The sequence below is a fragment of the Symphalangus syndactylus genome, chromosome 8 (assembly GCF_028878055.3).
Source record: "Symphalangus syndactylus isolate Jambi chromosome 8, NHGRI_mSymSyn1-v2.1_pri, whole genome shotgun sequence".
In the NCBI taxonomy this organism is placed as follows: domain Eukaryota; kingdom Metazoa; phylum Chordata; class Mammalia; order Primates; family Hylobatidae; genus Symphalangus; species Symphalangus syndactylus.
In genome coordinates this window covers 100124862-100151883 of record NC_072430.2, presented here as the reverse complement: position 1 = coordinate 100151883, position 27022 = coordinate 100124862, and the positions used below count along the sequence as shown (strand labels likewise).

The following is a 27022-nucleotide window of genomic DNA, read 5'->3' as shown; positions in this document are numbered from 1 at the left end:
CTCAAGAAACATACTGCTTACTTGTCTTTTGTGTAATTCTAGTTCATCTATTGCATTCTTTTCTATTCTGTTTGTACCCTGACTTTCTCAAGAATGATTTGAAGTAACTTTTGAAACAAGACAAATTTAACAAGTTAGTAAGAAAAGAATTAGTAGACAAAGGTCAAGTGAAGAAAAGTAATTTTTTTTTTTTTTTTTGAGACGGAGTCTCGCTCTATTGCCCAGGTTGGAGTATAGTAGTGCTATCTTGGCTCACTGCAAGCTCTGCCTACCGGGTTCACGCCATTCTCCTGCCTCAGCCTCCCGAGTAGCTGGGACTACAGGCGCCTGCCACCACGCATGGCTGTTTTTTGTATTTTTAGTAGAGATGGGGTTTCACCGTCCTAGCCAAGATGGTCTCCATCTCCTGACCTCGTAATCTGCCCACCTCTGCCTCCTGACCTCGTGATCCGCCCGCCTCTGCCTCCCAAAGTGCTGGGATTACAGGCATGAGCCACCGCGCCCAGCCATAACTTTTATAATTATCAAAAGGAATGCAGTTGCTATGATTTTATAGTTATAAAATATGGCCCCAAGCTTCCTGGTTTCTAAAGGAAAGTATGACAAATTTTAATTATGATTAGAACAGTTAATTAAAACTTCTCAGGAAGAGAGATGTTTTTCATGGTATCAGATTTTGAGAGATAAAGTCTACAGTTGGTATCATTCATGGGTAATGGTTCTGAAACCCTATGGATCATCATCATCTGGTAACACCTTTTATTTTTCAACTTTTATTTTAGGTTCAAAGGTACTTGTGTAAGTTTGTTACATGGGTAAATTGCATGTCATTGAGGTTTGGTATACGAATGATCCAAATTCCAGGGATCACCATCACCGCTCACCATTGTCCCTTGCCCCAGAGATACAGATTCATAATGGTGGAGTCAGTACTCAGAAATCAATACTGGTAAAATATGCCTAGATGATGCCCTACAAGTGATATGTAGGGTATCATGAATAGGATAATTGAACATAATCTCAGTGATCTTTGACAACAATTGCAGAAATGGAATTTATATAGCTGTTTCTTATCACAACCTTTGGTAGGAATTGAAAGTGAACTAAAATACACTTTTTTTTCATGGAAGGTAAACCTGCAATGGGTTAACGCACCATGAGTCAAGCATATCATTATCTCCTGATTTAATGTGATATGCTTTAGAACATCTGGAGGTGTCTCATACAGAATACCATTTCTCGTAACTGTTAATAGGAGATGATTAGATTCATATCAAAATGAATTTTGATATGAAAAATCAATTTTTTAGATGTGATCTATTTTGGAAAATAGATCTATTTTGGAAAATAGAAATTTTTAAGATAAAGCAGTCTATATAATGTACTGTGTGCAATGTGAAATTATTTGATCTCATGTGAGGCTAATATTCACTATAGATTGTTTCTTAAATTTATTAATAGCCTATCTAATTTGTAAAGCCTACAGGTCTACCTTTCTAAGCAGAATTGGATACTACGACTTCAAAACTGTATTAGAAAGATGTCATCTGGCTCACTGCAAGCTCCACCACCTGGGTTCATGCGATTATCCTGCCTCAGCCTTCCTGCGAGTAGCTGGGACTACAGGCGTGCGTCACCATGCCCAGCTAATTTTTGTATTTTTAATAGAGATGGGGTTTCAGCATGTTGGCCAGGATGGGTCTGGATCTCTTGACCTCATGATCTGCCTGCCTCGGCCTCCCAAAATGCTGGAATTACAGGCATGAACCACCATGCGTGGCCCCAAAATGATACTTTCTAATATAGTTTTGAAGTCACAGTATCCAATTCTGCTTAGAAAGGTAGACCTATAGGCTTTACAAATTAGATAGGCTATTAATAAATTTAAGAAACAATCTATAGTGAATATTAGCCTCACATGAGATCAAGTAATTTTACATTGCACACAGTACATCATATAGATTGCTTTATCTTAAAATTTTCTATTTTCCAAAAAGATGATACCAAGCATCTAATGAGCCCAGGGGTGAAACAGTGGTGGGATTCACTAATGTTCTCATGAAGTATCTAGTTCTAAGTAAGATGATTTCCTCAAATGCCCATTGGGGGAATAGTAGGCAAATGTCCCATGGATAACTGAGAAAATTACCCAGTTGCCTATGGAATCCTTTGATACTATCAATTTGAATGTTGTAGAATGTCCACTGCAGACATGATTTTGTTTTGTTACAATATAAATAAAATCTGGGCAACAGGTAGAGCATATGTATATTTAAGAGTAAGTTGGGGACTGGCATGGTGGCTCATGCCTGTAATCCCAGCACTTTGGGAGGGCGAGGCGGGTGGATAACCTGAGGTCAGGAGTTTGAGATCAGCCTGGCCAACATGGTGAAACCCCATCTGTACTAAAACTACAAAAATCAGCCGGGCATGATGGTGGGCACCTGTAATCCCAGCTACTTGGGAGGCTGAGGCAGGAGAATCACTTGAACCCAGGAGGCAGAGGTTGCAGTGAGCTGAGATCGTGCCACTGCACTTCAGCCTGGGCGACAGAATGAGACTGTGTCTCAAAAAAAGAAAGATTAAGTTGGTTCAGGTAATAAACTACGTGGGCACATTTACTTGTCCTCTAAAATGGAAAGAAAAGGAGATAAACTGTTAAGATTTGTTTGCTTATTTAAAATTGTTGTCTGGTCCATTCTTGCCTACAATTATTATAATCCTGAGAGCAGAATGCAAATTTTGCAGCTAAGGATTTTAGTCTGCTCTAGTTGCTGTTCACAGAATCAAAGATCAAAGGTCAGTGAATAAGTGGTCTTTCTTTGATCTAGATAGATTTCTCCTCAACGTGTAAAAGTATTGTGGTTAAAAATTATGATGATATGACATTGCGCTCTAGTGTATTTTCTGTCAACAGCAAACAATGCAAGCACTGCCTTATAAAGCTAGCATATACGACTGCACAAAGTGTGGATTTTTCTGTGTTCATAAATGGGAAGAATTAACTATGTTAAAATGTCCTTACTACCCAAAGTGATCTCCAGATTTAATGCAATCTCTATAAAAATACCAATGACATTCTTCCCAGAAGCAGAAAAAAAATCTTAAAATTCATATGAAATCACAAAAGACACTGAATAGCCAAAGCAATCTTGAGCAAAAAGAACGAAGTTGGAGGCATCACGTTACCTTACTTCTTATTTATTTATTTATTTATTTGTTATTATACTTTAGGTTTTAGGGTACATGTGCACAATGTGCAGGTTTGTTACATATGTATCCATGTGCCATGTTGTTTTGCTGCACCCATTAACTCGTCATTTAGCATTAGGTATATCTCCTAATGCTCTCCGTACCCCCTCTCCCCACCCCACAACAGTCCCCGGAGTGTGATGTTCCCCTTCCTGTGTCCATGAGTTCTCATTGTTCAATTCCCACCTATGAGTGAGAACATGCGGTGTTTGGTTTTTTGTCCTTGTGATAGTTTACTGAGAATGATGTTTTCCAGTTTCATCCATGTCCCTACAAAGGACATGAACTCATCATTTTTTACAGCTGCATAGTATTCCATGGTGTATATGTGCCACATTTTCTTAATCCAGTCTATCGTTGTTGGACCTTTGGGTTGGTTCCAAGTCTTTGCTATTGTGAATAGTGCCGCAATAAACATACGTGTGCATGTGTCTTTATAGCAGCATGATTTATAGTCCTTTGGGTATATACCCAGTAATGGGATGGCTGGGTCAAATGGTATTTCTAGTTCTAGATCTCTGAGGAATCGCCACACTGACTTCCACAATGGTTGAACTAGCTTACAGTCCCACCAACAGTGTAAAAGTGTTCCTATTTCTCCACATCCTCTCCAGCACCTGTTGTTTCCTGACTTTTTAATGATGGCCATTCTAACTGGTGTGAGATGGTATCTCATTGTGGTTTTGATTTGCATTTCTCTGATGGCCAGTGATGATGAGCATTTTTTCATGTGTTTTTTGGCTGCATAAATGTCTTCTTTTGAGAAGTGTCTGTTCATGTCCTTCGCCCACTTGATGATGGGGTTGTTTGTTTTTTTCTTGTAAATTTGTTTGAGTTCATTGTAGATTCTGGATATTAGCCCTTTGTCAGATGAGTAGGTTGCAAAAATTTTCTCCCATTCTGTAGGTTGCCTGTTCACTCTGATGGTAGTTTCTTTTGCTGTGCAGAAGCTCTTTAGTTTAATGAGATCCCATTTGTCAATTTTGGCTTTCGTTGCCATTGCTTTTGGTGTTTTAGACATGAAGTCCTTGCCCATGCCTATGTCCTGAATGGTATTGCCCAGGTTTTCTTGTAGGATTTTAGTGGTTTTAGGTCTAACATTTAAGTCTTTAATCCATCTTGAATTCATTTCTGTATAAGGTGTAAGGAAGGGATCCAGTTTCAGCTTTCTACATATGGCTAGCCAGTTTTCCCAGTACCATTTATTAAATAGGGAATCCTTTCCCCATTGCTTGTTTTTGTCAGGTTTGTCAAAGATCAGATAGTTGTAGATATGCGGCATCATTTCTGAGGGCTCTGTTCTGTTCCATTGATCTATGTCTCTGTTGTGGTACCAGTACCATGCTGTTTTGGTTAATGTAGCGTTGTAGTATAGCAAGGCTGGTTCAACATACGCAAATCAATAAATGTAATCCACCATATAAACAGAACCAAAGACAAAAGCCACATGATTATCTCAATAGATGCAGAAAAGGCCTTTGACAAAATTCAACAACGCTTCATGCTAAAAAGTCTCAATAAATTAGGTATTGATGGGACATATCTCAAAATAATAAGAGCTATCTATGACAAACCCACAACCAATATCATACTGAATGGGCTAAAACTGGAAGCATTCCCTTTGAAAACTGGCACAAGACAGGGATGCCCTCTCTCACCACTCCTATTCAACATAGTGCTGGAAGTTCTGGCCAGAGCAATCAGGCAGGAGAAGGAAATAAAGGAATTATTAGGAATAATAAATAAATCAATTAGGAAAAGAGGAAGTCAAATTGTCCCTGTTTGCAGATGACATGATTGTATATCTAGAAAACCCCATCGTCTCAGCCCAAAATCTCCTTAAGCTGATTAGCAACTTCAGCAAAGTCTCAGGATACAAAATCAATGTACAAAAATCACAAGCATTCTTGTACACCAATCACAGACAAACAGAGAGCCAAATTATGAGTGAACTCCCATTCACAATTGCTTCAAAGAGAATAAAATACCTAGGAATCCAACTTACAAGGGATGTGAAGGACCTCTGCAAGGAGAACTACAAACCACTGCTCAATGAAATAAAAGAGGATACAAACAAATGGAAGAACATTCCATGCTCATGGGTTGGAAGAATCAATATCGTGAAAATGGCCATACTGCCCAAGGTAATTTATAGATTCAATGCCATCCCCATCAAGCTACCAATGACTTTCTTCACAGAATTGGAAAAAACTACTTTAAAGTTCATATGGAACCAAAAAAGAGCCTGCATCGCCAAGTCAATCCTAAGCCAAAAGAACAAAGCTGGAGGCATCACGCTACCTGACTTCAAACGTTACCTTACTTCTAAATAGACTACAAAGCAGGAGGCAGCAGGGGTTGCTGGAGAGTTAGGGAACCACTTCCTCTTGCACACCGGCTCCCTGGCCTGGGACAGTCCCAGCGCCCTCACATCTGCCTGGCACCACCACCCTTTCTCTTCTCTCCCTACTCCCCCGCTGGTGCCCGCCTTCACCCCCACACCACTGGTCTGTTTGGCCCTCCGGGTCCTCTCTCTAACTGGCCTCCCATCTCCCCCTGATGAGCCAGGTTGGTTTCGGAAATGCCCTTACAGCAGGCAAAGTGAAGCCTAGAGCTAGGAAAGGCGCTCACAGTACCTCTCAGATGGTTTCAAAACCCCTGAGGGCAAAAGAAGAGCTGCTCTATGAAGTCCAGATAGTCCTAAAACTCCAAAAATCTCCCCCAGAAAAACGCTGTATGATAACATCCCTTGCTCTGCTCACCAAGAAGTTCATTCAGCTCCTGAGCCAGTCTTTCCATGGGGTCTTGGATTTGAACAAGGCAGAAAAAGTGCTAAAAGAACAAAAGAGAAGGACTTATGATATCACCAGCATTCAAAGCATCTCCCTCATTAAGAAGTCTAAAAACAGCTGGGCGTGTTGGCTCATGCCTGTAATCCCAGCACTGTGGGAGGCCGAGGTGGGCAGATCACGAGGTCAAGAGATCGAGACCATCCTGGCCAACATGGTGAAACCCTGTCTCTACTAAAAAATACAAAAATCAGCTGGGCATGGTGGTGTGTGCCTGTAGTCCCAGCTGCTTGGGAGGCTGAGGCAGGAGAATTGCTTGAATCCAGGAGGTGGAGGTTGCAGTGAGCCGAGATCGCACCACTGCACTCCAGCCTGGCAACAGAGTAAGACTCTGTCTAAAAAATAGAAGAAGAAGGAAAACATCCAGTGGGCTACAGTCTGTCTGAGGATGAGGGCATGCTGGCCCAATTTCAGGGCCTGTCAAAAGAAGCAACCAAGCTCAGTCAGGAAGAGAAAAAAATTAGACGAACTGATCCAAAGCTGCACCCTGGACCTCAAACTATTAACCACAGATTCAGAGAATCAAAGGTTAGCTTGTGTTACGTATCAAGATATTTGAAAACTTAGTGGCCTTAAAGACCAAACGGTTATAAGTTGTGAAAGCCCCTCCAGAAACAAGACTTGAAGCACTTTACTCAATAGACAGCCTACAGATATATTTGGCAAGTACCCAAGGACCAATTGAGGTTTACTCCTGTCCAGAAGAGATGGAAACACACAATCTAGTGAAAACAAACAACCAAGACCACAATGGGAATATCTCTAAACCCAGTTCCAAAGACTTGGATTCAGCCAACTCAGGACATAGCGATTGGTCAATTTCTGTGGCAAACCTTTCTCCCTTGGCCTCCCCAGCCAACTTTTTACAGCAGACTGAGGACCAAATTCCTTCTAACCTAGAAGGACCGTTTGTGAACTTAATGCCTCCCCTGCTGCAAGAGGACTGTCTCCTGAGCCTTGGGGAGGAGGAAGGCATCAGTGATATCTTTGATGCTGATGATTTGGAAAAGCTTCCACTGGTGGAAGACTTCAAGTATGGTTGATTATGCTTCATGTGCATTCTCTTTATAAATCAATAATTTTTTATCGTGGGACCAGAACATCTGTCATGCAATGTGGTCCCTTCCTACTTTCTTCCTCCAAGAAATGATCATGAAGTAAACTACAGACTTCAGAAGAAAGCTGACATTTTAATGAATTTAAAAAAATAAACAACTTGTTTAAATGCACAGTTGCAGGCTCCCTTGGGAAAACCCTGCTTTGCTCCAGGCTCCATGATCTCCTGGATAAGTCAGGAAATGAAAAAATGTCCCTTCGTTCTTCCCGGATTGGCTTGCTGTGCCTGACAGATGGGCTGTAGAATGGGGTCTGGCCACCTGACCCACTGGTAAACAATGATCTTCCTTAATAGCATTTCAATCTCTGCCTTCTCCACAGAAATGTATGCCTTTGGGGTATGCTAATATGGAATGGAACTGCAGCAAATGCAAACTTGAAGTCATGCAAAAGTATGAAATGGACTTCAGCTCTTCTTAGGAATATTTAACTTCAATTTAAGCTCTGGACCCTGTGTCCCAAAAGGAGGGGACACAAAACTTCCTCAAAACCCTTAAAAGCTCCACAGCCTTTAGGATGAAGAACCTGTTTTCAAATATACTTGTTGCAGTTACAGAAGACTAGTAGAGTTCTGCCACTCTAAGCTGTTGTGGATTTTTCTGTCTCTAGAAACTATGCCCACTCCCCTATCCCCCGCATGTTTGTCACTTTCCAGTTGATTTGTAGCAAATGCCTACTTAGTTCTTTGTGGATTATTTTAGACTTTTTCTATTTTTTTAGCTGCCAGTTATGTATTCCTGTGGCATTCATCACCATTTCAATTTAATTGCTTACTTTGAAGGAAATTTTACAGATTCACATTACATCAGCAGAGGGACAGAACCTCTACTGATTAGAACATCTAAACCTGTGTGATCTGAGGTTTATCAGGCTCTGCAAGAAGCATTGTCCCATCTTGCTTCCACTCCCAGCTTGGAGCAAGTCAGTCCTGGGGCTTGCTGACAGGAGTGACCCATTGGAAAGGAGAACCAGGTCAAATGATGTAACAGTCCCAAGGAGCAGCAGGCATGGATCCCTTAATCCTTGTGCTTCCCACGCCCCTGTTACTGGGAAAGGACTGTTAACGCTGCACTCGGAGACCACTTCTCAGGATGCGGTCAGGTGGAGAGGCCTCCAGGGAGAAAGACATTCCCATTGTGTGAGTGGCATTTTCTTATGCTGGCAGGAACAGGGGGCTCCCACTGTGTCAGGGGCTGGAATCATTCTGGCTAGACCCTGTTCCCCTTCCTCTATGAAGGAATGAGTTGGACCAAGGAAAGCCAGGACATAGAAAATGGAGCAAAAGAATGCCAGGGCATTTCCCGCTTTACTCTTCAGGAATGGTGTCCCAAGTTGGAGGGTTTGTGTCAGCTGCAAATCCTACCAGTTATGTTGAAGAATAGCTTTCCCATTGGCAGGAGGCAATGGCCATCTCCCACTGGGAATATGGCATAGTATCTTCAATCCATTTTTTGGATACTAAGGACTGTGGGAATGAGGGAGTCAGATAAAGAACAAACCTCAAAATGAACAGTTAAATTGAAATGCTATGTGCCTGACCCAGTGGCAGGCACACTGTAGGCACTCAACTCATACATGTTTAATTGAATTGAAAATATCCCTTAGGAAATAAAGACAAACAAACAAAAACACATAAGCCCCAGCCAGTTTACTCCAGGAAGATTTCTACAATATGCAAAGTGGTTGTGGGGTCAAGACAGATGACACTAGTGCTTTAAACTCTTTGTGTGGGTATGCATGTGTGTGTTTGGGAAAAAACAAAGGTGAAGACTATCTGCCTTTTTCTTCTTCAGCTTCCACCTGTGGTCTCCTCCCTTCACACACGCTAGGCTTGGTACAAAACATCAGTGTGGTCCGAGAGGAAGCATTGGGATGGAGGAGGGAGAGGGAGCTTTGTGTTGTCTACTTGAAATGCACTGTGGTTTTTTTTCCTGTATGGGAAACCATTTATGCCAAGCTTTTCCCCATCTCCCATATCTATCTCATCTGGTTAGCTGCCTCTGCTTTCAGCTTTGTGTAATTATCTTTGCCAGATGCACAAAGCTGATTTTTTCCAATGTCTAAAGGCTGAACTCACCTGGCTAGGTTGTTGTGTGTTTTGTTGAAACTTTTTATAAGGTAATGCCGTATTTATTGTTTTAAAAACTAAAGGAATCCTAGTAAATCTTAAAAGTTTCTTCATGCGTAAGATTTTTCCAGTTGCTGGGCTTAACTGGTGTACATTAATTAGATGTCCATACTGTATTCTTTCATTAGTCATTTTCTTTTTGACTTAGTATCTGAGCACTAAGTGAGTGCTAGTAAGTAGCACAAAGTGAGTTAGTAAGTACCACAGTTTTTGCATTACTTTAAGTTCTAAGTATGCAGGTTTCCTGGTACCATCGGTTGCTGCTATTAAAGCTCACATATTATATGGCTGAAAATTACAAGTGTGCAAATTATGACTGCATGAGCCTTAGAAAATAAAATGAATAAAGGGCAACACATTAGCATGGCAGTGTTAGGTTGCGTTTATATGTACAGGGTTGTGCATAGCAATTGTTTTATTGAAGTTGATAGGTAGTTTGCTCACATTTTTATTATTTAGCAATTTTGTACAAAAACAGCAACTAATTTGTAAACACTGCCAGAATATTTTCTAGCTGGTTTGTAATTTTTTTAAAGTGTTATTTTGTTTTGTTTTGTTTTTGTTGTGGTTCTTGTTTTCACTTTTGTTTACGTGTAGATCTGTAAATAAAATTGCAGTATTTAAAGCTTTAGCTTTCAGGAAAAAGAAAGTAAGAATTCACTGTGCATGACAATTCATGTGTATGAGAAGGAGGGATTTGAAGGAAGATTCCTTGCAGAGAAAGTTGGGTGGCAATTGTCAGCGTGTGGGAATTTATTTTCCTACAGGGTACATGATTTGGTAGAAAGGAAATATTTCTCCCAAAATTGGGAGTAGGCAAACTATGAGTCAGTTTAGCTTTGTGTTGTATGCTAGTTTAAAAAAGAAAATATGTAATGTAATGTAAAAAACAGCCAAAAAAAAAGCTTTTATGATGAATGTTGTAAATAGATTTGTTACAGGGTGACCTGTTCCCTAGCTGTGATCTAATCACCTCACATGGGTGTAATTTGAAAAAATGTTGTATGCTAAAGTATCAATAACATGATTTTAAATATTTAAGTGTATATATATATATACACACACACACACACACTTAAACATATATATACTTAAACTATATATACACTTAAACATATATATATACTTAAATGTATATACACACACACACACACACACACACACACACACACACACACACACACACACTACAAAGCTATAGTAACCAAAACATCGTGGTACTGGCATAAAAACAAACACATAGACCAATGGAATGGCATAGATAACCTAGAAATAAATCCACACTTCTACAGTAACTTTTTTTTTTTTCGAGACAGGGTCTTACTGTGTCGCCTAGGTTGGAGTGCAGTGGCATGATCATGGCTCACTGCAGTCTTGACCTCCTGGGCTCAGGTGATTCTCTCACCTCAGTGCCCTTGGAGTAGCTGGGACTACAGATGTACACTACCACTAATTTTTTGTGTTTTTTGTAGAGACAGGGTTTCGCCATGTTGCTCAGGCTGGTCTTGAACTCCTGGGCTCAAGTGATCTGCCTGCCTTGGCCTCCCAAAGTGCTGGGATTACAGGTGTGAGCCACCATGTCCAGCCAGTAACTAATTTTTGACAAAGGCACCAAGAGCATACTTTGGGAAAGTATAAATGGTGCTAGGAAAATTGGATATCCACATACAGAAAAATCAAACTAGACCCCTGTCTCTCACCATATATAAAAATCACCTCAAGGTGGATTAAAGACTTAAATGTAACACCCAAAACTATGAAAGTACTATAAGAAAATATAGGGCAAATGCTTTATAAGATTGATCTGCACAAGGATTTTTTGGATAAGACCTCAAAAACACAGGCAGCAAAAATAAAAATTGACAAATGGGATTACATCAAACTAAAAAGCTTCTGCATAAAGGAAGCAATGAATAAAGAGCTCACATAATGGGATAAAAAATTTGCAAACTGTATATCTGTGACAGGTCATTCTTGCATCACTATAAAGAGATACCTGAGACTGGATAATTTATTTTAAAAAGAGGTTTAATTGGCTTATGATGCTGCAGGCTGTACAGTAAGCATAGTGCTTGCATCTGCTTCTGGGGAGGCCTCAGGAAGCTTCCAGACACGATGGAAGGTGAAGAGGGAACAGGTGTCTCACGTGGCAGGAGCAGGAGCAAGAGAGACTGGGGTGGGGAGTTACCACACACTTTTAAATGACCAGATCTCATGAGAACTTGTTTGCTATGGCAAGGGCAGAGCCAAACCATGAGGAATCCACCCCCATGACCCAGACACCTCCCACCAGGCCCTACCTGCAACACTGGGGATTACAATTCAACATGAGATTTGGCAGGGACATAGATTCAAACTATATCAATATCTGACAAGAGGTTAATATTCAGAATATAAAAGGAACTCAATAGCAAAACCACAAATAATCCTATTTATTGATGGAAACCCCGATAGGACATTTATCATAAGAAGATATACAAATAGATGGCTAACAGGTATATTAAAAAATGTTCTACATCTCTAATTATCAGATAAATACAAATAGAAACCACAATGAAATGTCACCTCACTCTAGTTAGAATAGCTATTATTGAAAAGACAAAGGATGATGTGTTGACAAGGATGTAGAGAAAAGACACACTGTTGGTGGGAATGTAAATTAGTGCAGCCAGTATAGAAAACAGTAGAGGTTCCTCAAAAAATTGCATGTAGTACAACCATATGATACAGCAATCCCACTATTGGGTATATATGCTAAAGGAAAGGAAATCAGTATGTTGAAGAGGTATCTGCACTCTCCTGTTTGTTACAGCGCTATTCCTAATAACCAAGATATGGAATTGACTTAAGTGTCCATCAGTGGTTGAATGGATAAAGAAAATGTGATATATATATGTACACAGTGGAATACTATTCAGCTATAGAAACAAGGAAGTCCTGTCATTTGCAATTATATGGATGACCCTGGAGGGCATTATGTTAACTGAAATAAGCCACACAGAAAGACAAATACTGAATGATCTCACTTACATGTTGAATCTGAAAAAGTTGATCTCATAGAAATAAAGAGTAGAATAGTGGTTACCAGAGGCTAGGAAGGGTAGCAAGGAATGGGGGAGATGGGGACAGGTTGGTAATTGGGTACAAAGTTACGGTTAAATGGGAGGAGTAAGTTCTGGTGTTCTATTGCACATTAGGGCAACTATAGTTAACAATAATGCATTATATATCTCAAAATAGCTAGAAGGGAGGATTTTGAGTGTTTTTACTACAAAGAAGCGAGAAATGTTTGAGGTGATGGATTTACTAATTATGTTGATTTGATCAATACACAATGTATACATGTGTCAAAGCATCACATTGTATTCCATAAATATGTATAATTATGTCAATTAAAAATAAAAAAATGTATATTTTGCTGTTTTTTATTCTAAATATTATTTCGTATATATTTTCAAGTGACTGTTCTTTCATCCATACAGAAAAACAAAACACAACTAGGTAGCCTTAAAGAAAACAAAAAATTATATGAACCCTACATTTTAAAACACTGCTGCAATTAGTCTAATATCTTTTTATAGATTAGAGATTAAACAATGAAAACAACCTCGTGAATAAAAAGACAGGAAACATTGTAAGATTGGCATTTATACAAAGATAAATGATATAGTTACTTTAAGATATTTTAAATACTATTATTTTTACCCCCTTGTTTAGGAAAGTAAGTCTAAACCAACAACCTTGAAGCCCATAATTCTGAATGAAATCGTAGATGCTCACAAAGAAAAGATCAAGGAAGTTATTATGAAAGAGAGTGTGACACCTACTGAGCACCTCAGACTCTATGACAAGTATGACTTTTTAATTACCAGAAAAGCTGAGCGAGATGTTGATAACTTCCTCGCAGAAAATCATAGTTATGAAAAAATAATAGATGAAATTCGCAAATACCAGAAACTAATAGAGGAAATACAGTACACATCCATAAAGGTAAATGACTCCAGTTTTGTACAACTGTTATCTCTATCTGGTATCTTTTCCCCAGTTTTATTAGGATGTATTTTTAGAACACAGTGAAAGAATTACAACATTACCATCAACAGGAAAAATATTTACTGAGCTTCTGATGTGTCCCTAGCATTGTGGTAAGCCCTGGGTATAAGAATCTAGGCAAAACACAGTTCTTGTGCTCATGTAGCTGAGACTCTACTACCACAACTCTGGCAAGTATTTTATATAATTAGCACCGTCCCTACAATTCCAAGAACCTATTTGATTTTTGCCTTAGTGTTTATAAATCCTGTGGAAAATATGGTAATTACACCAAAATGTGGTTCTGTTTGTAGAATACTAGTAACTTAAAATTTGTCTTTTTTTACATTTTCTAAATTTTCTACCATGAACATGTATTTTTTTGTACAGAGCAACTATAACGTTTGAAACCTACATTATTTATTTAGTAATACAGTAATTCAATTCACCAAAATTGTTATTGCTATTATTGTCCTGAGATTGAATTGGTTTCCAAGATAATAAACTTTTCAAGGATATTTACCCGGAAGATAGTTGTATAATACAAATGATTATTCAGAAAACCTTCCCCAAATTATATATATTTTTAAAAATCTCAATCTTGTTACATCACACACAAAAATAAAAATTATGAGAATGGCAAAATTGTGAAAATATATTTGTTTTATTTCTTATGTTGATTAAACTTTTAATCTTTTGCAGACTATTCGTTTAGGAATGTTTGAAATGCACTGTGAGGAATTAATCAGAGCTTTGGTGAAGCGAGCAGATATTATTTGTGGGAAACTTCTAGCTAAAATGTTCAGAGATCATCAGGAAATAAATACAAGGTATTTATGTGATACTGATTTTTTTTATTTTTTGGGAGGGGATGTTTAATAGAATCAGCTGTCACTCAACTAAAGTAATGGATTAGAGCAATGCCATAAATGATTCAAAAGAAATGATTATGCTAAACTTATTTCTACTTGGCTTTAAGTATCACTTTGTGATGTGATGTGATTATTAGTATTATTATTTTTTTCACCACAAATGTGCCTCCCCAATTGTCTGAGTTAAGGTGGTATTAAAATGTGTTTGTATTTGGTTTACACAAGTCAAGTGCACATTATCTAAATTCAGATTTTTATATTTGTGTAATCAATATGCAAAGTGGGTTTCAAAGTGGATTTACATAGTAGTTGTTATGGGTCCTAAGGGACCATCATCACATTTGAAACTTCATCTTCCTAAAATTACTCTTGAGGGCCATGGTAACTTTTTCTTTTATCTGGAAATTCATTTGTAACTAACCTAGGGATTTTTGGGAAAACTGACCCATGTGAAGTAAACTCACAGAATACTAGTGTATAAAGCAGAATACCTGTTTCTTTAAGACAAGAAGTAGAAAAGTGTAACTAGTCTTCCAACAACTGGTGGTAACGTTGCTCTGGGAATCTCTTGACTGGCATCAGCTACATGGGTGAAAAACTCTAAATAATCAGGATATATTTTATGATTATGGTATCAGAGAAAAAATTGATCATTAAAAATATTTCTTTCAAGCTGTATAGAAGCCTGAAGGAAGTTCTATTTACCTACTATGTGTTAGGCACAAAACTAGCCACTTAGGCTCTAAGACTCTAAAATAAAATTGCTGAAGGAAGTTAAAATGTAGATGGAGAAATAGACACACAAACCAGTAAATTACAATACCATGCAATAAGTACTGTAATGAGCCACAAGGTAGAACAGAGAGGACAGAATTAATTTCCTCCCAAGATGGAGTTTGGGGGAGAGGGGAGAATCAGGGAAGGCTGCAAAGAAGAACTGACTTGTGAATTTTATTTTGAAGGATGAGTGGGAGTCTGTCAGGTGTACAGTGTGGGTAAAAGAATTCCAGGAAGAGAGGATAATATGTAGAGGGCAGTGAGGTGTGAAAATGGAAGGGTGTATTCCAAGAACTAGGAGTGGTTTGCATTGCTTTCACAGACAGCGTGAGGGAAGAGAAGTGAAAGGAAAGGCTGGGGATGAAGGTACCGTGTGAAAGAGGACTAGGACTTGAGTACCTTATCTAGGAACCAGATCAGATTTTCAGCTTAAAGCACCTTTTCCTCTAAGAGAACTAGAAGAATAGTGAAAGTGTCTTCTTACTGCTGTTCATGCTGGGTGAAATACTTATTTTAATTGCGTGGCTACTTCTCCTGCCTCTTAATGCTCTCTGAGCTTGTGCCAGTTCTACTTTTTCCCATTTTCTCCTAATTATGCCTCTTGCCTCTCACCAGACTCCCTAGGATGGACAGAGGACATATCAGGACTATTAAAGGAGCCATTAGATATGAATGCCTTCCACTTGTTGCTCCTGCATGGTTTGACTCACCTCTCCAGAAAGCCTGTCTCCCACATACTCAGAGGGCAGGAGTCTGTCACACCATTCAGTTTTTCTCTGTGCCTTGGAGCTCAGCCCCATTGCTTTCAATGCCTCTGAACCTGGCTCCTTCAGTTATCCCTTCTATATTCCTTATTTTGAACCTCTCCTTCCTGACTGATTTTCCCTGTGAAAGTTACAAATATGTTGGAGGCCCTCTTACATCTCCCAGCCCCAGACTTTTTAACCCATTATCCCCATGCTGTTCCGCTCTCCTTCACCTTTCAGCCAATTTTACTGAAGAATTGTTCTACTCGTTTCATTTGAACTCCCTTAGTTCTTGCTACTTTTTTTTTCTGTATGCCAAGATAAGTTCAAGATTTATATTGGCAGCAACCCAAATCAATAGGAAATATTTGCATATTACTGGAAGTTTCTGAGCACACATGCCTATTTTCAACAATCCCTCCAAGTATAGTTAATCATTCCTTTCCTTTGTACTACTTTCTTTGTGCCATCTCAACTAAATCTCTCTTAGAGCCCTTAAAGCTCAGGTTGGAAGTGATTGCTCACAGTCCTGTCTCCCTTACTGTATTGTGAGTTGCTTGAGGGCCATTATGCTCTCTGATTCATTTATGTATCACTATCACAATATTATAGTTGAAAATGTAATAGATCATCAAATGTGCTCTGAATAAGGAAATGTATTCAAATTTGCTTTTAATTATTAGATGTCATATAGCTAAGTTATAGTTTTTATTTTTCATGCAATGGAATATTTAAACAGTATACAGGAATATATTTTGGAATTAAATTTAACTGTAAATATGTAAGATTGGTTTTGCTTGGTGTTTCAGATTATGCGATGAATTTGAGAGGATAGCTGAAAAAGCTCTTAGCACTCCTCCAAATACAGCAGAACTAATGGAAATGAAGGTATTGTTTATAGCTTCTCCATAATTGTGTGTGTATCAATTAATTATTGACACAATAATGCAGAGTAACAAATCACTCCAAAAGTTAAGACAGATTAAAAATAATAATGACTTTCAATTAGCTGGGCATGGTGGCGTGCGCCTGTAGTCCCAGCTACTCGGGAGGCTGAGGCAGGAGAATCGCTTGAACCCGGGAGGCAGAGGTTGCAGTGAGTCGAGATTGCACCACTGCACTCCAGCCTAGCAACACAGCAAGACTCTGTCTCAAAAAAAAATAAAAAATAAAAAATAATAATGACTTTCAAAATACATAGCTCATGAGTTTGCAGTTTGGTAATTTAGGCTAGATGCTCCTGGTTGGTTCTTCTGATCTCCATGGGATCACCCTGTTGGGTCACTCACTCAGTTGGGTTGACTAGTCTAACTATCCTTCAGCAGGGTGACTTGGCTCCACTTGTCCCTCAAGCCCCAGCAGGCTCGTCTGGGTGTGTTCTCATGTCATGCTACAGACATGCAAGCAAATTCAGTTGTACAAGTGCTTTTCAAGACTCTGTTTGTGTCACATTAGCTAACATCTCATTGACCAAAACAAGTCTGATTGAGAGGACCCTACAGGGCATGCATACTGGAGAGGTGAAGTATTGGAACAATTAATGCAATTATCTATCAGGTTATTTTTGAGAACACGCAACAATTATTGCCATGCTAACAGGAACAAACCAGGACTGTCCTGGGCAGCCTGAGCTGTGTAATCACTCTTCATTTATTTTATCAACAAATATTTAAGCCTTAAGTGACATTTTATTTTTTTATAAAAGCTGTATTTTCTTTATATTAAGCTTTTCTGTGATAGTTTGTTGAGGTATATTTTGGGCATAGAATTTGTGACACTGAAAATATTAGGTAAGTCTCACTTTCATCATTTCTCATGTTACTTCTATGTTTGAAGTTGATACAGTTTGAATGCTTGTCTCCTCCAAATCTTATGTTGAAACATGATCCCCAGTGTTGGAGATGGGGCCTAATAGGAGGTTTTTGGTGGATCCCTCATGAATGGCTTGGTGCCTTCCTGATGGTAATGAGTGACTTCTTGCTAGTTTAGTTTTCTTGAGATCTGATGATTAAAAAGAGCCTGGCATCCCCTCCTTTCTCTTCTGCTCCCCCTCTTGCCATGTGTCACATTACCCTTTGCCTTCTGCCATGAGTAAAAGCTTCCTGAGGCCCTGACCAGAAGCAGATGCTGGCACCATGCTTCTTGAACAGCTAGCAGAACTGTCAGCCAAAAAAACCTATTTTCTTTACAAATTTACCCAGCCTCAGGTACTCCTTCATAGCAACACAAAATGGATTAATACAGAAGTCTACCTAATGGCAAATAAAATAATGTTAAACAACTAGCTAATTGCCATTTCATTTTGTTTACTTTTCATTCATATAACATTAAGTTTTGTGGTATTTTTCCATTTTCTATTATTCAAAAAATCCTTTAAAATTTTGTTTTATTTTTAATTTTCATGGGTGCATAACAGGTGCATATATTTATGGGGAATATGAGATATTTTGATGTAGGCTTATAATGTGTAATAATCACCTCAGGGTAAATGGGGTATGTGGCACCTCAAGCATTTATCCTTTGTGTTTCAAACAATCCAATTATATACTTTTAGATATTTCAAAATGTACAATTAAATTATTGACAATAGTCATCTTGTTATGCTATCAAATACTAGATCTTTTTCATTCTTTCAAAATGTTAATATATTTTTGCACCCACTAACCTTCACCACATCCCCCACATCCACCCACTTCCCTTACAGCCTCTGGTAACCATCCTTCTATTCTCTACCTCCATGAGTTCAATTGTTCTAATTTTTACCTATCACAAATAAGTGTGAACATGCAAAGTTTGTCTTTCTGTGCCTGGCTTATTTCACATAATGATCTTCAGTTCCATCCATGTTATTGCTCATGACAGAATCTCATTCTTTTTTATAACTGAATAGTACTGCATTGTGTCCCACATTTTCTTTTTCTATTCATCTGTTGATGGACACTTAACATTGCTTCCAAATCTTGGGTATTGTGAATAGTGCTGCAACAAACATGGGAGTGCAGATATCTCTTCAATATACTGATTTCCCTTCTTTGGGGTATATATCAGCAGTGGGATTGCTGGATCATGTGGTAGCTTTAGTTTTAGTTTTTCAAGAAACCTCCACACTGTTCTCCGTAGTGGTTGTACTAATTTACGTTCCCACCACCAGTGTAAGAGGGTTCCCTTTTCTCCGCATTCTCAGCAGCCTTTGTTTTTGCCTGTCTTTTGGATAAAAGCCATTTTAACTGGAATGAAACGATAGGTCATTGTAGTTTTGATTTGCATCTCTCTGATGATCAGTGATGTTGAGCACCTTTTCACATGCCTGTTTGCCATTTGTATGTCTTGTTTTGAGAAATATCTATTCAGATAATTTGCCCACTTTTTCATCAGATTATCAGAGATTTTTCTATAGAGTTGTTTGAGCTCCTTGTATAGTGCTGCAATAGTGTAGTTCTGGTTATTAATCCCTCATCAGATGGGTAGTTTGCAAATATTTTCTCCCATGCTCGGGGTTGTCTCTTCATGTTGTTGATCGTTTCCTTTGCCATGTAGCAGGTTTTTAACTGGATGTGATCCCATTTGTCCAATTTTGCTTTGTTTGCCTGTACTTGTGGTGTATTACTCAAGAAATATTTGCCCAGTCCAAGTTCCTGGAAAGTTTCTCCAATGTTTCCTTATAGCAGTTTCATAGTTTGAGGTCTTAGATTTAAGTCTTTAATCCATTTTTATTTGATTTTTATATATGTCGAGAGACAGAGGTCTAGTTTCATTCTTCTGCATATGAATATCCAGTTTGCCCAGTACCATTTATTGAAGAGACTGCCCTTATCCCAAGGTATGTTCTTGGCATTTTTCTCGAAAATGAGTTCACTGTAGATTTATGAATTTGTTTCTGTGTTCTCCATTCTGTTCCAATAATCTGTGTGTCAGTTTTTCTGCAAGTACCATGCTATTTTGGTTACTATAGCTCTATAGTATAATTTCTAATCAGGTAATGTGATCCCTCCAGTTTTGTTCTTTTTGCTCCAGACAGCTTTGGCTATTCTGGGGTTTTTGTGGTTTCGTATAAATTTTAAGATTTTTTTTTTCTATTTCTGAGGAATGTCATTGACATTGACATTACTTTGGGGGTAGTATGGACATTTTAACAATATTGGATTCTTCTAATTTATGAACATGGAATATCTTTCCTTTTTTTGGTGTCTTCAATTTCTTTCATCATTGTGTTATAATTTTCACTATAGAGATCTTTCACTTCTTTGGTTAATCCTAGGTATTTAATTTTATTTGTGGCTGTTGTAAATGAGATTACTTTCTTGATTTCTTTTTCAGATTGTCCCACCTTTGGCATACGTAAATGTAAATGCTACTGGTTTCTGTATGTAAGTTTGTATCCTGCAACTTTACCGAATTTGTTTATCAGTTCTAATAGTATTTTGGTGGAGTCTCTAGGATTTTTCAAATATAATATATTATCTGCAAGCAAGGATAATTTGACTGCTTTCTTTCTAATTTGGAAGACTTTTATTTCTTTCTCTTATCTGATTGCTCTAGCTAGGACTTCCAGTACTATGTTGAATCACAGTGGTGAAGATTGGCATCCTTGTTGTGTTCCAGATTTTAGAGGAAAGGCTTTCAGTTTTTCCCCATTCAGTATGGTACTAGCTGTGAGTCTGTCCTGTGGTTTTTATTGTGTCCTCCTGTGCACAATTTTTGAGGGTTTTTTTTTTATCATAAAGCAATGTTGAATTTTATAAAATGCTTTTTTAGCATCAATCAAAATGGTCATATGAATTTTGTCCTTCATTCTGTTGATATGATGTATCACATTAATTTATATATGTTGGATCATCCTTGCATCCCTGGGATAAATCCCACCTAGTCCTTATGAATGACCTTTTTAATGTGTGGTTGAATTCAGTTTGCTAGTATTTTGTTGAGGACTTTTGTATCAATATTCATCAGAGATATTATCTTAAAGTTTTCTCTTTTTTGATGCATCTTTGTCTAGTTTTGGTGTCAGGGTAATACTGGCCTCATAGAATGAGCTTGAAAGTATTTCCTCCTTGCATTAGTCTGTTCTCATGCTGATTTGAAGAAATACCTGAGACTGGATGATTTATAAAGGAAAGAGGTTTAATTGACTCACAGTTCTGCAAGGCTGGGGAGACCTCAGAAAACTTACAATCATGGCAGAAGGGAAAGCAAACATGTCCTTCTTCACATGGCAGCAGGAAGGCAAAGAATGAATGAAGCACGGTGGAAAAGCCCCTTATAAAACCATCAGATCTCCTGAGAACTGACTCACTATCACCAGAACAGCCTGAGGATAACTGCCTCCGTAATTCAATTACCTCCCACTGGGTCCCTCCCATGACACATGGCGATTATGGGAACTACAATTCAAGATGAGATTTGGGTAGGGACACAGCCAAACCATATCGCCTCTCCTCTAGTTTTTTTTTGTTTTTGTTTTTGTTTTTTTTTTTTTTTTGGTATTAGTTTGAGTAGGAAGGTTTGGTAGAATTCAGCAGTAAAGCCATCAGGTTGTGGGCTTTTCCCTGTTGGGACACTTTTTATTATGGATTTGATCTTGTTACTTGATCTTGTTACCTGCTGGTCTGTTAAGGTTTTGTATTTCTTTGTGGTTCAATCTTGGTAGTTTGTATGTGTCTAGGAATTTGTCCATTTCTTCTAGGTTTTCCAATTTATTGGGATATAGTTTTCTGTAGTAGCCTCTAATGATCCTCTGAATTTCTGTGGTTTTGATTGTCATGTCTTCTTTTTCATCTCTGATTTTATTTATTTGAGTCTTCTCTCTTTTTTTCTTAGTCTGGCTAAAGGTATGTCAATGTTGTTTAGCTTTTCATAAAACCAACTTTTCATTTTTTGGTATTCTTTCCTTTATTTCAATTTCATTTATTTCTGCTCTGATGTTTATTATTTATTTTCTTATACTAATTTTGGGTTTGATTTGCGCTTGCTTTGAGAATTATTTAAATCAGAGGGTTGTTTATTTGAAGTTTTTCTACTTTTTGATTTAGCCACTTGTAGCTATAAAATTCCCTTTTTGTGCTGCTTTTGCTGTATCCCATAGGTTTTGGTATGTTGTGTTTCCATTATCACTCCCTCCAAGGAATTTTTTCAATTTCCTTCTTAATTTCTTCATTGACTCACTGATCATTCAGGAGCATATTATTTCCATGTGTTTGTGTAGTTTCCAGAATTCCTTTTGTTACTGATTTCTTGTTTTATTCCATTGTGGTCAGAGACTATGCTTGATATTATTTCAATTTTTTGAATGTTTTAAGATTTGTTTTGGCATCTAATATATGGTCTATCCTTGAGAATGATCCATGTGCTGCAGAGAAGGATGTGTATTTTGCAGCCATTGGATGAAATGTTCTGTAAATATCTATTGGGTCTATTTGGTCTATAGTGCAGATTAAATCTAATGATTCTTTTTTTATTTTTTTGTATGAATGATCTTTTTTTGTATGACATATGACATATGATCTTTTTTGTATGACATGTATTGTATGAATGTTGAAATGGGGTATTTAAGTCTCCAGTTATTATTGTATTGAGGTCTATCTCTCTGTTTAGCTCTAATAATATTTGCTTAATATACCTGGTGCTCCAGTGTTGGGTGCCTATATATCTTCAATTATTATATCCTCTGGCTGAATCGGCCCCTATATCATTATACAATGACCTTCTTTGTCTCTTTTAATAGCTTTTATCTTGAAATCTACTTTTTCTGATATAAGTGTAGCTACTCTGGGTCTCTTTTGGTTTTCATTGGCATGGAATATCTTTTTCTATCTCTTTATTGTCAGGCTATGTGTGTCTTTGTAGGTGAAGTGTGTTTCTTGTAGGTGAAAGATCACTGGGTCTTGTTTTATTATCCATTCAGCAAGGCTATGTCTTTGGATTGGAGAGTTTAGTCCATTTACATTTGATGTTATTGATAATTTTGATTGATAAGTAAGGATATACTCCTGCCATTTTGTCACTTGTTTTCTGGTTGTTTTGCAGTCTTCTCTTCCTTCTTTTTCTCCTTTTTGTCTTCCTTTTAGTGAAGGTGATTTTCTTTGGTGGTATGTTTTAGCTTCCTGCTTTTCATTTTCTGTATGTTTGTTGTATGTTTTTTGATTTGAGGTTACCATAAATTTTGCAAATAATATCTTATAATTTATTATTTTAAATTGTTGACAACACTGATTGCATAAACAAATAAGCAAAAAGAAAATTAATTTAAAAATCTATGTTTTGACTGTCTATCCCCCTGCTTTTTAACATTTTGTTGTGTCTGCTTATATCTTATTATACTATCTGTCTGGAAAAGTTGTTGTAGTTATTTTTTATCAGTTCATCTTTCTGTCTTTCTACTTAACATATATATATATAGTTTACCCACTGCAATTACAGTGTTATAATAGTCTGTGTTTTTCTGTTTACCGTAATTGATGAGTTTTGTACCTTCAGATGATTTATTATTGTTTATTATTACCCTTTGCTTTCAGATTGAAGAACTCCCTTTAATATTCCTTGTAGGACAGGTCTGGTGTTGATGAAATCCCTCAGCTTTTGTTTGTCTGGGAAAGTTTGTCTTTCCCCTTCATGTTTGAAGGATATTTTCACCAGATTTACTATTCTAGGGTACAAGTTATTTTTCCTTCAGCACTTTAAATATGTCATGCCACTCTTTGCTGGCTGGTGAGGTTCTCACTGAAAAGTCCGCAGTCAGACGTGTTTGAGCTCCATTGTGGGTTGTTTATTTTCTCTTGCTGTTTTTAGGATCCTTTCTTTATTTTTGACCTTTAGGAGTTTGATTATTAAATACTTTGAGGTAGTCTTTATTGGGTTAAATCTGCTTGGTGTTCTATAACCTTCTTGTACCGAAATATTGATATTTTTCTCTAGGTTTGGAAAATTTTGTTATCCTTTTGAATAAGGTTCTACCTATCTCTCTCTCTCTACCTCTTCTTTATGGCCAATAACTCTTAGATTTGCCCTTTTGAGGCTATTTTCCAGATCCTATAGGTGTATTTCATTCTTTTTTATCCTTTTTTCTTTTGTCTCCTCTGTGTATTTTTAAATAGCCTGTCTTCAAGCTCACTAATTCTTTCTTCTGTTTGATCAACTCTGCTATTAAGAGTCTGATGCATTCTTCAGTATGTCAATTGCATTTTCAACCCCAGAATTTCTTCTTGATTCTTTTTAATTATTTCAAATTCTTTGTTAAGTTTATATGATGAGATTCTGAATTCCTTCTTGGTGTTATCTTGAATTTCAAAGAGTTTCCTGGAAACAGCTATTTTGAATTGTCTGTCTGAAATGTCACATATCTCTATCTCTTTGGGTTTATCTCTTTGGTGCCTTATTTAGGTTGTTTGATGAGGTTATGTTTTCTTGGACGGTCTTGATGCTTGTGGATATTCATTGGTGTCTGGGCGTTGAAGAGTTAGGTATTGTTCTCTTAGCATTCTGGGCTTGTTTGTACCCATCCTTCTTGAGAAGACTTTCCAGGTATTTGAAGGGACTTGAATGTTGTGATCTAAGTATTTGGTCACTTCTTCTGTATCAGCATTAAGGGATACCCCAAGCCCAGTAACACTGTGGATCTCATAGCCTTGTAGAGGTACTGCCTGGGGGGTCTTGGATAAAATCTGGAAGACTTGTCTTGATTACCAGGCAGAGACTCTTACTCTCTTCCCTTAATTTCTCCCAAATAATTAGAGAGTCTCTCTCTCTCTCTCTCTCTCTCTCTCTCTCTGTCTGTCTCTCTCTGTCTGCTAAGCTGCCTGGAACTGGGGGAGGGGTGACACAAACACCCTTGTGACCATCACCACTGGGACTGTGCTTGGTCAGAACTGAAGCCAGCACAACACTGGTTCTCATTTAAGGCCCATGGTAACCTCTGCCTTGCTACTGCCTGTGTTTATTCAAGGCCCTAGGGCTCTACAATTAGCAGATGGTGAAGCCATCCAGGCATGTGTTCTTCCCTTCAAGTCGGTGAGTTCCCCCAGCCCCGAGTGTCCCTGAGATGCTGCCTGGGAGCCAGGGCCTGGAGTGGGAAACCTTAGGAATCTACTTGGTATTCTACTCTGTTGCAGCTGAACTGGCATCAGACCACAAGACAAAGTCCTTCCCACTCTTCCCTCCCCTTTTGATAAGTAGAGGAGACTCTTATGTCCACCACCACCACAGGTCCTTGGGGAGTATTGCCAGGCCACAGCTAATGTTCACTTAAGGCCCAAGGTCTCTTCAATCAGGTTGTGGTGCATGTTGCTAAACCTAGGACCCACTTTCACAAAAGTGGGCTCCCCTCTGGCCCAAGATAGGTCCAGAAATTCCTTCTAACAGCCAAGGCCTGGAATTGGGGACCCCAAGATCCCACTTCATACACTACCACACTATGGCCGAGCTGCAAGGCCGAGGTATCTAAACTGCAAGACAGAGTCCTCTTTACTCTTCTCTCGCTTTTCTTAGGCAGAAGGAGTCTCTCCTGGTAGCCACTACAGTTGTGAATGTGCCAGATCACACCTGAAGCCAGGACATCTCCGACTCTCATCCAAAGCCCAGGATGTTTCCTAACTGGCTACTGCTCCTGATTATTCAGTGCCCGAGGGCTCTTTAGTCAGCAGGTGATGAATTTTGCCAGGACTGCATCCCTCCCTTCAGGCCAGGGGGTTTTCTTCTGGCCCATGCCCATGTGTGTCTAGAAATGTCTTCCAGGAGATAGGGCCTGGGATGGGGGCCTCATGACTCTACCCAGTGCCCTATCCTACTGTGGCGGAGCTGGTATCCAAGTTGCAAAGTCCTCTTTACTCTTTTCTCTTCCTCTCCTCAAGTGGAGTGAAGGGGTCTTCTTTGGAGCAGTGAGCTGTGCTGCGTGGGGTTGGGGGAAGGATGGCCCAACCACTTCTTTAGCTGGTATGTCACTAGGTCATGTGATCCCCAAGCCCACTGGCTGTGACCCCACACAGCACTAAAACTTGCCTGGGAGTTGCAGTTCTTGTGGCCTAGACTACCTTTCAAGTTGTTTAGGGCCTCAGAACACTTTAGCCCATGGTGGCAAGGTTTGCCAAAACTCAGGTTGTAACGTCTGGAATGGGTGATTTCCCTCTGGCTAGGGCTGATCTAAGTGGTCCCTCCATGGGCCTTGGCTGAGGTCTGCCCATGTTGGCAGCACCGAGTTCCAACACAAAGTCCCACTCTCCCTCCCTGAGAACACAGATTCTCAGTGCCTCGCAGCTGATGCTGGGGGCTGGGGGAGGGATGGCATCCACAATTCAAGACTATCTTTCCTACCCTCTTCAGTGCCTCTTTCAGTGATATGAAGTTAATACCAGGTACTGTGATCATCCACTTGATGTTTGGTTTTCATGAAGGTGCTTTTAGGTTTAGATGGTTGTTAAAGTTGGTATTTCTATGGGGAGAATGATCAGTGGAGGCTTCTATTCAGCCATCTTTCTCTGCCTCGATCTTGATTTTAAAATATTTAAGTGCGCCCAGCAAAATGTAAAAATCATTCAAAACTTTCTATACACAGGAAATTATAAAAAAGAGTTACAGTGATTACATATGTATTTTTAAAAATTATTCACTTAAATGAAAATTTGTTAAAATCATTAGAACCAATTTTTGCATATCAGTCTCTAAGGGAGTTCTGTCCTTTTAAAAGTATTTCTACTTGGACTGAGGCCCTTCATACGTGACTATGTGTAAAATATACATATATGCCTATATATATTCTTTTTAGAATATTTTTATATTCTATATTAATTATTGTTGGACATCAAGTGATTCTTTGGTTATGAATGATTATAAATGTAGTTGGAGAGTTAAACTGTAAATTCCTGTTCATTAAAGGAAAATTCCTTTGGAAAAATGAATATTGAATATGGAGAGTATCAATTATTTATCCTCCTAGCTATTACTGGAAATATTTAGGAATTTGGGGATTATTTATTGTGAATTTCTACTATGCATAACAACCTTTGACAGAATTAGCAAATAGGATTTATTGCCTGATATTTCAAATATTTCTATATTTTAAAAAAGATTATTACCACAAGGGCAAAACAGTTGGTGAACTTATTCAGTACAGAAATCAGTCCTTTATTATCGGTAAGGGGAAATAAAAATCCAGTCATTTGACTACACAGATAGCTGATTAACTAAATTATCAAAAATATATTTTCAGTTAGACATTTTGTTACTTGTAGAAATCACCATGGTTTGCATCCTGTTGGTTTG

At 38.3% G+C, this 27022-nt stretch overlaps 1 protein-coding gene and 1 pseudogene across 1 annotated transcript in view; both read left to right on the top strand.

Moving 5' to 3' along the window:
* Nucleotides 1-27022, top strand: part of DNAH7 (dynein axonemal heavy chain 7) — a 380869-nt gene that overhangs the window by 110785 nt on the left and 243062 nt on the right. The window contains exons 15-17 of the mRNA XM_055290080.2: nt 13063-13335; nt 14080-14207; nt 16582-16660. Of these exons, the coding sequence (XP_055146055.1) occupies nt 13063-13335; nt 14080-14207; nt 16582-16660 (480 nt within the window). The remainder of the gene's footprint in view (nt 1-13062; nt 13336-14079; nt 14208-16581; nt 16661-27022) is intronic.
* Nucleotides 5834-9237, top strand: LOC129487321 (transcription factor E2F3-like; annotated as a pseudogene).